Below are 14,044 nucleotides of genomic sequence, written 5' to 3' on the forward strand. Positions count from 1 at the left end.
TAATGTTATTTTTGTGAAAGAAAATATGCTATGTGGTTGGTTAGTTAGTTAGCAATAAAAAGCAAGACAAGAATCTTGGTCTCTGTTAATTATTGCACTGCTTTGTTACACTGAGATGCTTCCAGGGTTAGCTTTGGATAACTCCTATCTTGAGTGCCCTGGACCATTGACTTGCTTTGCATTTTATGTGCCGTGTGGTCTGGTTGTGTATTTTCTTTCTTCGGGGCTGCTGTTTGCGTTTCTTGCAGCTCTCAGCATGCCTTATTGCAGCTGCCATCTGCCCTTCTCTCCTTCCTGCTTCTGACCTACTACAGGTTAGGAAATCAGCCCCGAAATCTTTGTTGTGGAATTCAAAAAATGCTTTTTAAATGTGAAAAATTTAAAATATATAGGAAAGCAGAGGAACTAGTATAATAAACACTCATATTCTCAAAACTGAGTTTGAACAATAAATGTTCTGTCCATATTTCCTATATTGTTTTCTTAAATAACTGTAAAGTAATCATAGGCATTATGACATCTACCTCTAAATACTTCATTTTTTATTATCTCTAAAAATATAAGACAAAGCTACAATATTTTAGCCTAATAAAATTGACAATAATTCCCTAATATTATCTAAAACCCAGTCCATAATCAGATTTACCTGGTTGTCCTCCAAATACTTTTATGGCTGATTTGTTTAACCAGGAACTAATCAGAGTCATAAAATTTTGAAGTTGAAATTCTACTTCAGTAAGGGAAAACAGGCCCTGGTACCCAGAAAGATGTATAAATATCATGTCTTAATTTGAAAAAAAAAATTCTGAGCAAGGACTCAATGGCATCTAGAAAATAAGTACATAGGCTATGAGTTCATGGATCTTAGTCCCAGGGTCAGTGGTGTGTTGTGAATGGTTAAGGTGGCAAGCCAGCCATCACTCGTTGAGTGAGATGCTTAAGTCAGTTTTCACTATCAGAACATAAAACAGGAAAATTTTTGGGAGACTATAATTGGAATCATTATATATAAAACTTATTTTTTATATTAACAAAATGAATGAAATAAATGGAGAAAATGAAGTAAAAAAATAATCTCACTAAGACATGTAATGTATAGGCAAAACTTCAGCCTAAACATAAGGCTTCAATAGTTGAAGAAATCCATCATTACAAGTTCATTTCAGTTTATTACTTGACCTGTGAGGTAAATGATTCAGTCACCAATAGCCCCTAATAAGAGGCTAACCCATGACCTGTCAAATTGATAGGTGATTGAATGAGCCTGCTATACTCTCCTTGGGAAAAAAAGTTGAATCTTAATTACTTTCTTCTCAGGAGAGTTTTGATTAAATACAGGTAGTCCTAGACTTACATTCTACTTGTTATTTTTTTTGACTTTATGATGATATGAAAGCAAGAGACACACATCTGTAACCCTAGCGACTTGGGAGGCTGAGACAGGAGAGTCGTAAGTTCAGAGTTAGCCTCAGTAAGCAACTTAGAGAGACCCTGTCTCAAAGTAAACAATAAAAAGGGCTGGGGATGTGGCTCAATGGTAAAGTGCCCCAGTACCTTCTCCCTGCCCCTGCCAAACAAACAAACCTCAAACCAAAGAACTCCAGGGCCTTGTGCATACTAGGCAAATGTTCTACCACCAAGCTACATTCCTAGCCCTGAATATGGATTTTGATTGTTCTCTGGGCTAGTAATGTCTTGTCCACTAATGTCTCATGATGCTGGCCAATAACAGTGAGCTGTAGCTCCCAGTCAGCCTTGGGATCATGAGGGTGAGCAGTACATTACAGCGTGCTGTGGTGAACAGATGTGATGTTGGCTAGGTCGGGTGTAGCAAATGCATTTTTTTCTGTGATGCTAGGAATGAAACTTAGCCTTGTGTGTATTAGGCAGGTGCTCTACACTGGGCTGCACCCCTAGCCCTTAAATGCCTTTTGGATTTACATTATCAATTTACAATGGGTTCATCAGGATATAACCCCCTTATTAGTCAAGGAGCTTCTGTGGTTTTAATGATAATTACAAAAGCTTCTTTCTGGAAATATATGTAGTTAATGGGATAACAGTATTTACACTATATCAGCCTTAGGCCCCCTGAAATGTGTTATTTTATTTAATCACATCGTGTTTCTAGTTTTACGTATGAGGAAACAGGCTTGTAAGATTAAGTGGTTGAAGAACACAGAGCCAGTCCATAGTGGATGTGAGGTTCCCAAGTGAGGATTTTTTGCTCTGAAAGGCTACCCTGCTCCTTTTTGTCCTCTTTTGCTGCCTGTATGAACTTTAAGAGTTTTACAGACATAACAGAATTTGAAATTCTACAATAAAGGGGCTGTTCATTTATTTTAGAAATGAAAAAGTTGAGGCTCAGAATCATTTAATCATTAATGAGGCGGAGATAAGAATTTGGGTCTTCACACTCTTAGTTCACCAGGCTTATATTTTACTTTTTTGTGATACTGGATCAAACCAGAGCTTTGCATATGCCACTGAGCTACATCCCTAGTCCTTTTTAGTTTTTATTTTGAGATGGGGCTTCACTGAGTTGTTGACTGAACTTGAATTTGCAAACTACCTGCCTCAGTCTCCTGAGTCGCTGAGATTACAGGTGTGCACCACCGCACCTGATTTACCAGGCTTTTAAAAGTAGAGATACAGTCTGATTACATTTCTTAATCTATTGTCTTTTAGATACAGGTACTATAATTTCTTTTTAGAAAATTCCCTTTATACAAGCTCTATTTCTCCAATAGGAATTTAGAGAATTTTTTTTTTTAATATTTATTTTTTAGTTCTCGGCGGACACAACATCTTTGTTGGTATGTGGTGCTGAGGATCGAACCCGGGCCGCATGCATGCCAGGCGAGCATGCTACCGCTTGAGCCACATCCCCAGCCCTCCGATAGGAATTTAAAAAAACATTTTATTTTGAAAAAACTACAGATTAGAAAAAGTTGCAGAGATAGCACATATACCCTTCCTACTTTTTCCTGATTGGTTACATATTATATAACCATAGAACAGCATCGGAACCAGGAAATTCACATTAGTCCAATGAGTGTGTATGTTCTGTGTCACATTATCATATGTAGATTTATGAAGCCATGAAGAATCAAGGAACAAAACTGCTCCATTACCATGATTACTTCCCTTGTGCTCTCCCTTTATAGTTACAACCACCATCCTCCCTGCCTTTACTAACCCTTGGCAATCTCTGTTCTGCTCTTATCATTTTGTGAGTGTTCTATAAACAGAAATCATACAGTATGTGACCTTTGAAGATGACTGTTTTCACTCACTGTGTAGTACATTCAAGTTGTGCATGTCAGTAATTCACAATTTTGTTCTCCAATAGGAATTTAAGACTTTGTGGAATTAGATGTTGACTTTCACTCATTATTTCCCCTTCATGTTTATTAACTGTTTGTTGTTGTTGTTTTGTTTTACCTGTGCTGGGGGTTGAACTCGGGGCCTTATGCATGCTTGGGAAGTATTCTATCACTGAGTTATATCTCTAGCCCTATTAACTGTTTTAAGTAAAAGGTCTTCTGTTTAAATTGATAGGAACAAGAAGTTAAATTATAGAATAATGATATTGGGATAGAACATAAAATCAGAAAAGTGAAAGTTTGTTTAATATTTGAGTTAAGATTGAGGATGGTTATACTCCCTGTAAACTAAGTTTTTTAAAAGAAGTATGAGTAGATGTTTAAGGAATAGTCTTTGAACTTATGTGAACTCGGCTGTAGGAGTCTTACGGTTATCTGACTAACTTTGAGATGCCTAGATTTTCTAATTATGCAGTTATAATCATGAGGGATCCTTTTTTATATATTTCATGTTGTTTTTGACTCAGGGAATACTTGTTAGTGTTATATTTCTACAAAAAAGGAAATTTAGAATAAATGATACCTTGCCTTTATGAAATCTCATTAAACTGTACTGAAGGGCAAACTGAAATTAAAGATGATTATAAACACTTGAAAACAGCTCTCTCCCACTTGCCTAGTGTGTGTGAGGTCTTGGGTTCAATCCTCAGTACTGTAAAAACAAAAAGAAAACTGAAAACAAAAAATCAGAGCTTTCTCCCGTGGGGCAAAGAAAATTGTCAGAAGAGTAGCAAAATGTCTGTGCTTTTCTCAGTAAGCAAATTAGTGGGAAAAAGAAAAATTAGCAATTTAACTATGGAAACAATGAAATAAGGGAGTGTCTGAGCAGAGGATTTGAAAAGTCTTGCTTTTTCACAGTTAGGATTTCTCTTGGAGGCCTACAACAGAGATGGCAAAATCTTGACTTCTGAAACTGAGAGGGAGGCAATGAAGGAGGTTTTTTAAAAAACAAAATTTTGCATTTTGTTTTTTAATATCTGTAATTTATTTTATTTATTTTTATGTGATGCTGAAGATTGAACCCAGTGCTTCACATGTGTGAGGCAAGCACTCTACTGCTGAGTTACAACCCCAGCTCCAAGGAGTTTTAAGATAGAAAAATACAGTTAAACAGATTTTGTTCTACAGAAAAACCTTCTTAATCCAGTTGCTGAACAGTTACCAGAGGTTAACTTTGCTATAATCACACAGAAAATGAATCTGTGAAGTTAGGTTCCTTATGAAGAAGTCAGAAGCACTCAAAGCAGCCAGTTCTCTTTTTCTCTCTCATGCACACATAGGCTACTGTTGCAAATATCGTTTTAACAGTGCTGTAAGTAAAAAGTTTATTCAAGCATGGCAATGAAATAAAATCCTTTTATAATATTCTATGGAACCAGATTTCAGTTGTTTTTATGCTTGTGTTGTCAGTGTTTTAGTTTGTGATTATTTTATACAATGAGGAAATTGAGGAACACTAAAAGAATTAGTGTTAACGTTTAAACTGGAACACTGAAAATAAGACAGAAGAAATGACCTGTGTTTCTATAGAATGAAAACATACAGCAAGAAGGCACTCAAGAGTCTTCCTAGTGACCTGCAGGTGAAGAAAAGGGGACTTCCAAAAATAAACAGATTTTAACATTAAAATTCATTGTACACCCAAGGGGGCTGTGAGATCATGAAGACTTTTGTGACAGATTAAAGAACAAATACTGAAAAGAGGAGGGTAATAGAGATTTATAAAAAAGTTTGTTAAGGTGTTTAAAGCTAAACACTTAGAACAGGTCTAGGTAATAAATACCTAATTTTTAATAGTGTTAGGGCCTTTTATTTTCCTATGCATTCCCCCCCCCCCCCCCCCCCCCCGGGCTTTGTGGATGCTAGGCAGTTCTCTACCACTTTGCTACATCCCCAGTTTTCCTATATGCCTTTTTTTTTTTTTTTTTTTTTTTGGTACCAGGGATTGAACTCAGGGGCACTCAACTACTGAGCCGCATCCCCAGCCCTAATTTGGATTTTATTTAGAGACAGGGTCTCACTGAGTTGCTTAGCACCTCGCTTTTTCTGAGGCTGCCTTTGAACTGGCGATCTTCCTGCCTCAGCTTCCCAAGCTGCTGGGATTGTAGGCATGTGCTACCGGGCCTGGCTTGTATGCACCTTTTAAAGGAAACATTTTTATCTGCAAACGACCTTGGTAGGAGGGACATCAACTGCACAAAAGCTATAACCCACATATCCAAAAGCATCTGTTTACAGTTAGAAGAAAGGAGAAGACAAGGGAAAGGGATGAGGTAGACAAGAATTATGTAACAAAAAATCAGCAACAAGGACACTTGGTGAGATACTGGTATTTGCCACTGTTCTTATTTGATTTGTATTACACTTTTTATACTTGAAACAGATGGCCATTTTAACCTTCAGTTAATAACTTGATTTAGGCCTTCCACTCTTTTGGAGTCTGTTTATATACTTTTGTCTCCTTCCCCAAATGTATACTTTTATGTTTGTGGTGAATGGAATCATTATAAAAAAATCAAATGGGTGATTTTTAGGAAGGGAAATAATTTCAATTTTGAGAGTGATTATACCTAAGCAGTGACTAATTTCACTTTGTTAATAACTAAAGGATTTAGTTTTTATGGTAATTAAAAAATTTCTTTTGAGAATTTTTGGAAAAATGCCTTAATAGGCTAAGCTTTTCAATAAGAAACTTTGGAAAGAACTAAGGATTTGATAAAAGAAATTACCTAATATGGGTCTTGTTGCTGAATAATAAAGAATAACATTCAATATTTTTTATTTTTATGTGGTGCTGAGGATTGAACATGCTAGGCGAGTGCTCTACCACTACCACAGCCTCAGTCCCCAAAAAGGAATTGCATTTTAATTGTTATTTTTTTCCCTTGTGAATATCCAAAATCTATCTAACTGTAACCAAGGCTATTTGTTTTTTGAATGGATACTTCTTTTATATTACTTAAGTTTTAGTACAAAGCATTTCAATAAAGACATATTTCAAATGTTAGAAAGTATTCCAAAAGTTCAGAGTGAAAGGGGATAAGGAACTTGAATGCAAAAACACAGCTGAGGTGTGAGGAGTGCACACTTCCTCTTTTGTAACTCCTAGTAGTCAGAAAGAGGCAATTCTGTCTGAGACCAGCTTAAAGTAGAATCTCACACATATTTGGTGGGAAGAGAATTTATCTGCAAGAAAAAAAATTTTTTTTGGTATTGGGTATTGAACCTAGGGGTGCTATACCCAGCCCTTTTAATTTTTTATTATTATTTAAAAAATACTGTTTTAGTTATATAAGAACATAATACCATCATTTTATTTATTTATTTTTATGTGGTGCTGAGGATCAAACTCAGTGCCTCATGCTTACCAGACGAGTGCTCTACCACTGAGCCACAAACCCAGCCTTATTTTTTATTTTTGAAATTGGGTCTCACTAAGTTTCTGAAACTGGCCTTGAATTTACGATCCTCCTGCCTTAGCCTCCTAAGTTGCTGGTATTACAGATGTGTTTCACCTCACCCAGTTTTTGGCAAGGAATTTTACTGTGGCAGTGGAGATCAAATCCAGGGGAGCTTTACCACTGCACTTTATTGTCAGCCCTTTTTATTTTCTTATTTTTGAAACAGAGTCTTGTTAATTTGCTGAGGCTGGTCTTGAACTTGTTATCCTTCTGCCTTAGCTTCCCAAGCTGCTGGAATTAACAGGCATGTGCCATTGCAGTGGGTCCGGTGGACTTTATACAGTGTGGTCTTCTACTAATATTTAAAGGGAACATTACTTTGAAAATAATTTGGAAAAAAATACAATTTCCAAAATATTTTCTTTTCAGCAAATTATTATTATTATTATTATTATTTTTACAAAGAAAGCTAAAGTATGTACAAACTAATAATGGACTCTTGGACTTTGTAGTAAAGATAAAGATTGCCCTATTATTTGAACCATTAGTAGTTGCTGTGAGAAATAATCTCAAATGACAAGGCATATGTTAGAAATGTGTGAGCCGTGTGATTGTATTAACTAAATCTACACAGATTTGCAAACAATTTGGGTAGCTTTTTTCATGGCCATTGCACTACTAGATTCCTAGTTAATCTTGCTGGTTTTGGTAAAGGCTAATTCTTAATTGCTTGGGAATATCTAATGTTGACATTTGCAGTTTCTATTCTTGTGCATTTTAATGCCAAAGAATCTTTTGTCACTGTCAAAAATATGAGAATTTTTTTTAGCTAATAAATCTGTAGTTTTAAAAGCTCTTAAGTAGCCAGAAATCATAGGTTGAACAATATTTTTCACTGGAGCACTTTTCTCTCTCTCTTTTTTAATATATATATATATATATATATATATATATATTTAGTTGTAGATGGACACAAAACCTTTATTTTATGTATTTATTTTTATGTGGTGCTGAGAATTGAACCCAGTGCCTTAAATGTGCTAGGTAAACGCTCCACCACTGAGCTACAACCCAGCCCACTTTTTTCTTTCTGTAGAGACAGTGTCTCAAAATTGTGGGCTCAGATTATCCTCTCTTTAGCCTCCTGGAATAGATGGGACTACAGGCATCTTCCACCAAGTCTGCCTAGAGCTTTTAAAAAAAATTGACCATGTAGTTTTTTGTTTGTTTGTTTTTAATTGACAGTGCACATATTATAAGGTACAATGTAATATTTCAAGACATGGATAACATGATCATAGCAGGGTATACCTGTGTATACCCTGTGTATACCTGTGTCGCGATGGGCAAAGATGTGACTTATACGAGGGGGGAGAAATAAAGAATGTCCAGGTGCTTCTGCCCTTTCAATGCTTTATTCACTCAAATCACTCAATACAATTTCACTCTATAGGTCCTTAATCAAGAAAATGACAATCCTTAATGTTAGGCACTGCAGTAGACACAATCAATCCACAGCAAACACTGCAAACACTCTCAATCATGACAGGCTCATGACAGACATTCCCTCTGCATGCTAAGCTCAAGTGCCAGATCAAGCCTTTGGCTCTAAGTCCAGCAAGTGCACACACACAGTGATCATGTCAGGAACCAAGACAGACTTCTCCTGGGGTGGAGCTGACGGCTGGTTGAGGAGAGGGTTGTAGGGATAAGTTGCAGTTCTCACAGGGTCAAGATGTGGCTGTAGATTTTGAGAGCAGTGAGGAAGATGCAGAGGATCAGGCAAACGATGAGAAGAGTTGGGATGTCAGTGCAGGTCCTCATCAGGCTCTCCAGCATGAGGGCATCACTGTTGGCTGGCTGAATGTCTGTTCATTTGCTCCATCATTTATACTAAATTTTGGGGCTTCTGACCACTCTTTCAATCCCTATCAGCTGCCACCGTATTTCTCAGTGATGTTATATGCCCTGGGGTTAAAACATCTGGTCTGGTGGTCTCCATCCTGATTTTTTTTGCTTCTCCCCCTTATTGGGGTGAGGGCAACATGACAGAGACTTCACTCTGAGCTTATCAGGGTAGTGATAAGGGAGAAGTGATTTGTTTATGTGAGGGCTATGCCTGATGATGATAATATTGGAGGCATTCCTGGTGAGACTGCAGATTTCAAAGTGGAGTTTTAAAATGGAGTTGCTTAGGCTAAGGCCTAAGGCCATCCCTACAATCTGTTACTTAAAACATTTATATTTCTTTGTATTGGAAATATTACAAATCCTCTCTAATAGCTATTTTGAAATGTACAATTAGTTGTTGCCAGAAGTAGTTATCCTACTATACCGTAGAACATGAGCTTTTCCTCCAATCTAGCTGCGTATTGGAGGACTCCAGTTCTCCCCATGATTTTGATGTGATTGTAATTGGCTATAGGTTATGGTTTAATATGTTCATTGGCACAAGTTTTCTCTGTCCTTCATGTCTTGGACAGATGTGAAACACCAATGTTTTCCTCATGTATTTGTAGTTATTCTTTCATGTATGGAAGCCATGCTTGTGTTGTGTTTACATTATAATTAAAATGTGTATGAAACGCCACGTTGTTAATGATGCTATTCTTTGATGACAGTGCTGGGAGAAGGACTGGCCAAGGGAGAGGGTGCCTTTCGGACGGTACTTTGCTGCATGCAGCTGAAAGGAAAGCTCCAGCCTGTATCCACCATTCTTGCCAAGTCACTGACGGGAGAGTCCCTGGTATGTTGATGGGCTTGAAATTTGAATGCCTGAACACCTTTGATCCTTAGCTGTATTATGGGAAAAAAATAGTGTGCATTTTTCCTCTTAGGTCTTCCTTTCAGAAATCAAAGTTCACGAGACTCTTGAGATTTTCTGTTGAAGCTTATTTTTTTCCTTTAACAAAATTATGTTTAAATTATTGGATTGTTTTAGCTTATAATTATGTATTTTAATATCACATGTACTTATAAAATATTTTAAAGTATAGGATTACTAAGTGATTTCCTTTTTTAAAAAATTCTTTTAGTTGTTGATGGACACACAATATCTTTATTTATTTTATGTGGTGCTGAGGATTGAACCCAGTGCCTCACACATGCGAGGCAAGTGCTTTACCGAGTTTCAGCCCCTTCCCCTAAATGATTTTCTTTAAAAATACAATTTCATAGAGCCTCAAAGCATCTTTTAAAATGCTTCTTATAGTATTCTTAAATTAAGCCATTTATTTTATAAAATTTGTTTAACTATTGTCATGTAAGAAAAAAATTTGTTTAAACTTGTCTAGACTATATAATAATTTTGTTTCTGAAGATGGTATGTGTATAAATTAATATTCATAACCATTCTGACGGAATTATGTAATTATTCAGACTTAGGATCCATAAAAAATATGTAGCATTCAATTTTCTGAAAAAGTTATTTTGGTTGGGATAAATGAAAGAGTACTTGTTTTGAACTTTAGAGTTGATAATCTATAGAAATTGAAAAAGAGGGGCTGGAGTTGTAGCTCAGCTGTACAACGCTTGCCTCATATATGTGAGGCACCGGGTTCGATTCCCAGCACCACATATAAATAAGCAAAAAAATAAAGGTCCATCAACAACTAAAATAAAAGAGAAATAAAAAGAAAAAGAGATAGTAACTTTTTTACCAATTGTTAGTGGTATAAACATGGCTGATATTTTTCAGGAATTATAATGAAAAATAGTGAAAACAAGAAATGTATATGTATACTTTGCTGTGCAGTGTGTGACTTATTCGTACTTACTCTTCTGAATTGATATGAAAATCTAGGGCACAGTTACATTTTCACTGCAAAGATATATATTGGGTACAAAAATAGAAATTAGGAAAGTACTTGGTAGATTTTAAGTTATTGGCCCATCTCAGGGTAATTTAGTCATTTTCTAAGGAATTATTATGTGGTGAATTGTTTTTTAATTGTCAGTGTCTCTTGATTTCACACACTTTACAAATGGATTTAAAAGTAAAATATATTATCAATATAGCAAAATTAGATATTAATTCTAAATAGATAGTCAAGAGTGTCTCTCATTTATAATTAAGATAATCCTATGCTTTTTTTTGCACGTAAGCTAAACTTTTTACAGTTGTACCCATTGGGCTTTTAAATTTAGAACTAGTAAAAAGCAATTTGCTTATAAATCTCAAGTGAAATTTGAATTTTAGAAACATGAATATTTTCCTTCAATAACTTCATTATTGAGCCATATTTAAAGCAGTATGATCATTTTATGTGAATCTTGGAGTCATAGATAACTGTTTTGAGTTCTCCATTTTCCATATATAAAAGCATTAATCCTAGGGGAAAAAAGTAAAAAAAATTTAGATTTGTTTTTAAATTCACTTACATTTTGCTGTACGGGGATACCTGTTTGAATTTTTTATTGAATTAATTTTAAACTCTTTTTTTATAAGGTGCATACAGAGTCATGCATACTGAATTAGTTTTTCCTGTTAACCTTTTTTTTTTTTGGAGTTGTAGATGGGCAGTATGCCTTTATTTTTGTTTATTTTTATGTGGTGCTAAGGATTGAACCCAGTGCCTCAAATGTGCTAAGCAAGTGCTCTACCACTGAGCTACAACCCCAGCCCAGTCCTGTTAACCGTTTTAACCTTTCCCCATACATGTGTAGTTCTATTACCAGCATTAGTGGTAATCAGATCCAGGGATGAGGATAATTTTGTTTTTTAAAGATAAACTTCCGAAATGATGGAGGAATGCAGAGCTCAGTTGCCATAGTAAAGAATGAATATTCTGATTTGACTGTGTCTCAACAGTGGAGTGCTTTCTTGGCGTGTGTGAGGCCCTAGGTTCAATCCTCAGCACTACAAACAAACAAACAACCAATCAACCAAACAAACAAAAGAAAAAGAAAACAGAAAACTAATCTTGTAATTTGTTTTCTCTTTTTTATTTTACCCTTTTAGAATGGGATGGTAACAAAAGATTTGACAAGATTAAAAACTCTTCTCATGGAAACAGAGGTAAGTTGGCTTCAGGAAATCTCTTTGGAAGAGTCTGATTCTGAGTGGATGGTGAGCATTGGGTGTTAAAATTTGAAAAATCACTGTGGCATCAGCCAAGCAGGCAGGGCTACAAAAGTGAACAGTGGGACCTTCCGTCTCCCCTGTGACCCAGTTGAGTCCTGTCCTAGGAATGTTGCTTCTTCTTATGTCTTCTCTGCATCCCAGGTGTTCTGTTCTGTTCCTAATTCTTATTGATTGTCTGGCTGCCAAATAGAAGAGATGTTTGGGAAATTTTAATTTTTAAGTACTTCTGGCTGTTAGAAAATGCTATCATTAAAAAATGTGATAATATAAAAACAAAATAAGATATTCCATATGCTAAAAGCAAAGAAATTCTGTGACTTTTGGATTTTTTTTAGGGAATGAGTTTAGGAGACAGAAATTATGTGTATCAAAGTAAATGGTGAACAAAAATGTGCTCCAGTGAAGGACTGGAAACAGTGAAGGACTTGTTGTCCCTGTTGTTGATAGGGACAATAATGGCATGTAAAAGGCACATAGTTTTATTAATCCCACATTTTTATTCCTCATCCAATATATATAAAAATTTTTTTTATTAAATGTCCTATTTTAAAAAGAGCCATTTTGTCAGCTTTTATCATAAGTGGAAGCCCACGTAAGGTGATTATTTGATTTGCCTTATTTTTTAAGGAATTGAGCACCTGCTATGTGCTAAGTACTATGCTTGGTGCTGGGGATATAGCCTTAAACAAGACACCCCTGGTCCTTGCTGTCTGGGAAGTTAAAGTCTTGGGGAGGAGATAGAAAATAAATGAATTAATCAAACAGTTGTAGGCACATTTCATATCAAGGGAAAAGAATTAGCTTTTCTGCTGGAGAAAGAATCGCTGGTTCAGGTGACCAGGAACTGAGATAGTTAAGCTGAGAGTTGAGAAGCTGTTGGTCTCCAGGAGGGTGCTACAGCTAGGGGAGAGGGTTAGGCAGAGACTTGGGTACCAGCTTAGACCTCTTGTGATTTCCTTTCTCATTGCAAATCTAATAACACATCCCAGCTAAAACTAACAGCCAACAAAGAAAACAGTTAAGGATTATAAAAACTGAATGAAGAACTGTTTTGCTATTATCAGATCTTTTTTTTTTAGTCATTTTCTTTGTCTTATGTTACCGTATTATGAATTAATCAAGAATCACTAAGGTCTCATTAATTTCAAAGCCATTTCCTTTCTTGTATATGTGTAAGTCTTTAATTTCTAAGAAATAACAAAACAGTTATAAATGTTTGAGACTTTAAGAATATAAAATAAAATGACCTTTCATTTTATCAAGATTTTTGAATTTGTTCTTCCCTTCTATTGCCTTATTTGAATTAATAGCTTTATAAACCTGGTAATGACACACACATACCTTAAAATTTTTATTTTTAAGCCAGGTATGGTAGTGTATGCCTGTAATTCCAGTGACGTGGGAGATGTGAGACAGGAAAATTGCAAGTTTGAGGCCAGCCTCAACTTAGTAAGACTCTTTCTCAAAAATAAATAAATAAAAGAGCTGGAGACTAGGTTGTGGCTCAGTGGTAGAGTGCTAGCCTAGCACATGCAAGGTACTGGGTTCGATCCTCATTACCACATAAAAATGAATAAATGAAATGAAGGTATTGTGTCCAACTACAACTAAAAAAAAAGGGGGGGGGCAGGAGATGTACTTCAGTGGTAAAGCACCTCTGGGTTCAATCCCCAGACCAAAAAGCAAAATGATTTTTACTTTTAATGTTTATAATCCTGTTACATGTAAGGACACAAATACTACTTGCTTCTTTATTTTATGATTATACCATTACAAGAAGTGACTTAAGTTTTGTTTGTAATTTCTATGTGAACAGAATAATATTCTTTTTGGTTAGTGAACTGCTAATATTTAAAAAAAAAAATCCATCTTGGAAAAACTAATGCACCCTGCTTCCCTTACTAATGTACACGCAACAAATTTACAAGTAACAGTAATTTGTTATTTAAAGATTGAACTGAGCTGTTATTTAACTTGTAAATGTTAGTGGATGAGGATCAATACTTGGACCAAAAGCCTGATTCATAAAAACAAAAACGATAAACATTCCTTAGTGAAGTATGAAGTGTCTAATCAATAGATTTGATTGTGAATTTGAAAGAGGTGTAGCAGTGTAATCTGTGGCTTTTTTCCCTGAAGGTGTCAGTAAAGACTGAATATCATAACTAACAGAT

The 14,044-nt window shown here is 35.6% G+C and overlaps 1 protein-coding gene across 3 annotated transcripts in view; it reads left to right on the top strand.

Annotated features, from left to right (window-relative positions):
- The window catches only part of HELZ (helicase with zinc finger), a 168,462-nt gene that overhangs the window by 38,465 nt on the left and 115,953 nt on the right, over nt 1-14,044 (top strand). For all 3 annotated transcript variants that reach the window (XM_081271910.1, XM_081271909.1, XM_081271911.1), the window contains exons 6-7: nt 9,409-9,533; nt 11,748-11,804. In XM_081271910.1, coding sequence (XP_081128036.1) covers nt 9,409-9,533; nt 11,748-11,804 — 182 coding nt within the window. The remainder of the gene's footprint in view (nt 1-9,408; nt 9,534-11,747; nt 11,805-14,044) is intronic.

Source organism: Spermophilus citellus (assembly GCF_964194105.1).
Source record: "Spermophilus citellus genome assembly, chromosome: 17".
Classification (NCBI taxonomy): domain Eukaryota; kingdom Metazoa; phylum Chordata; class Mammalia; order Rodentia; family Sciuridae; genus Spermophilus; species Spermophilus citellus.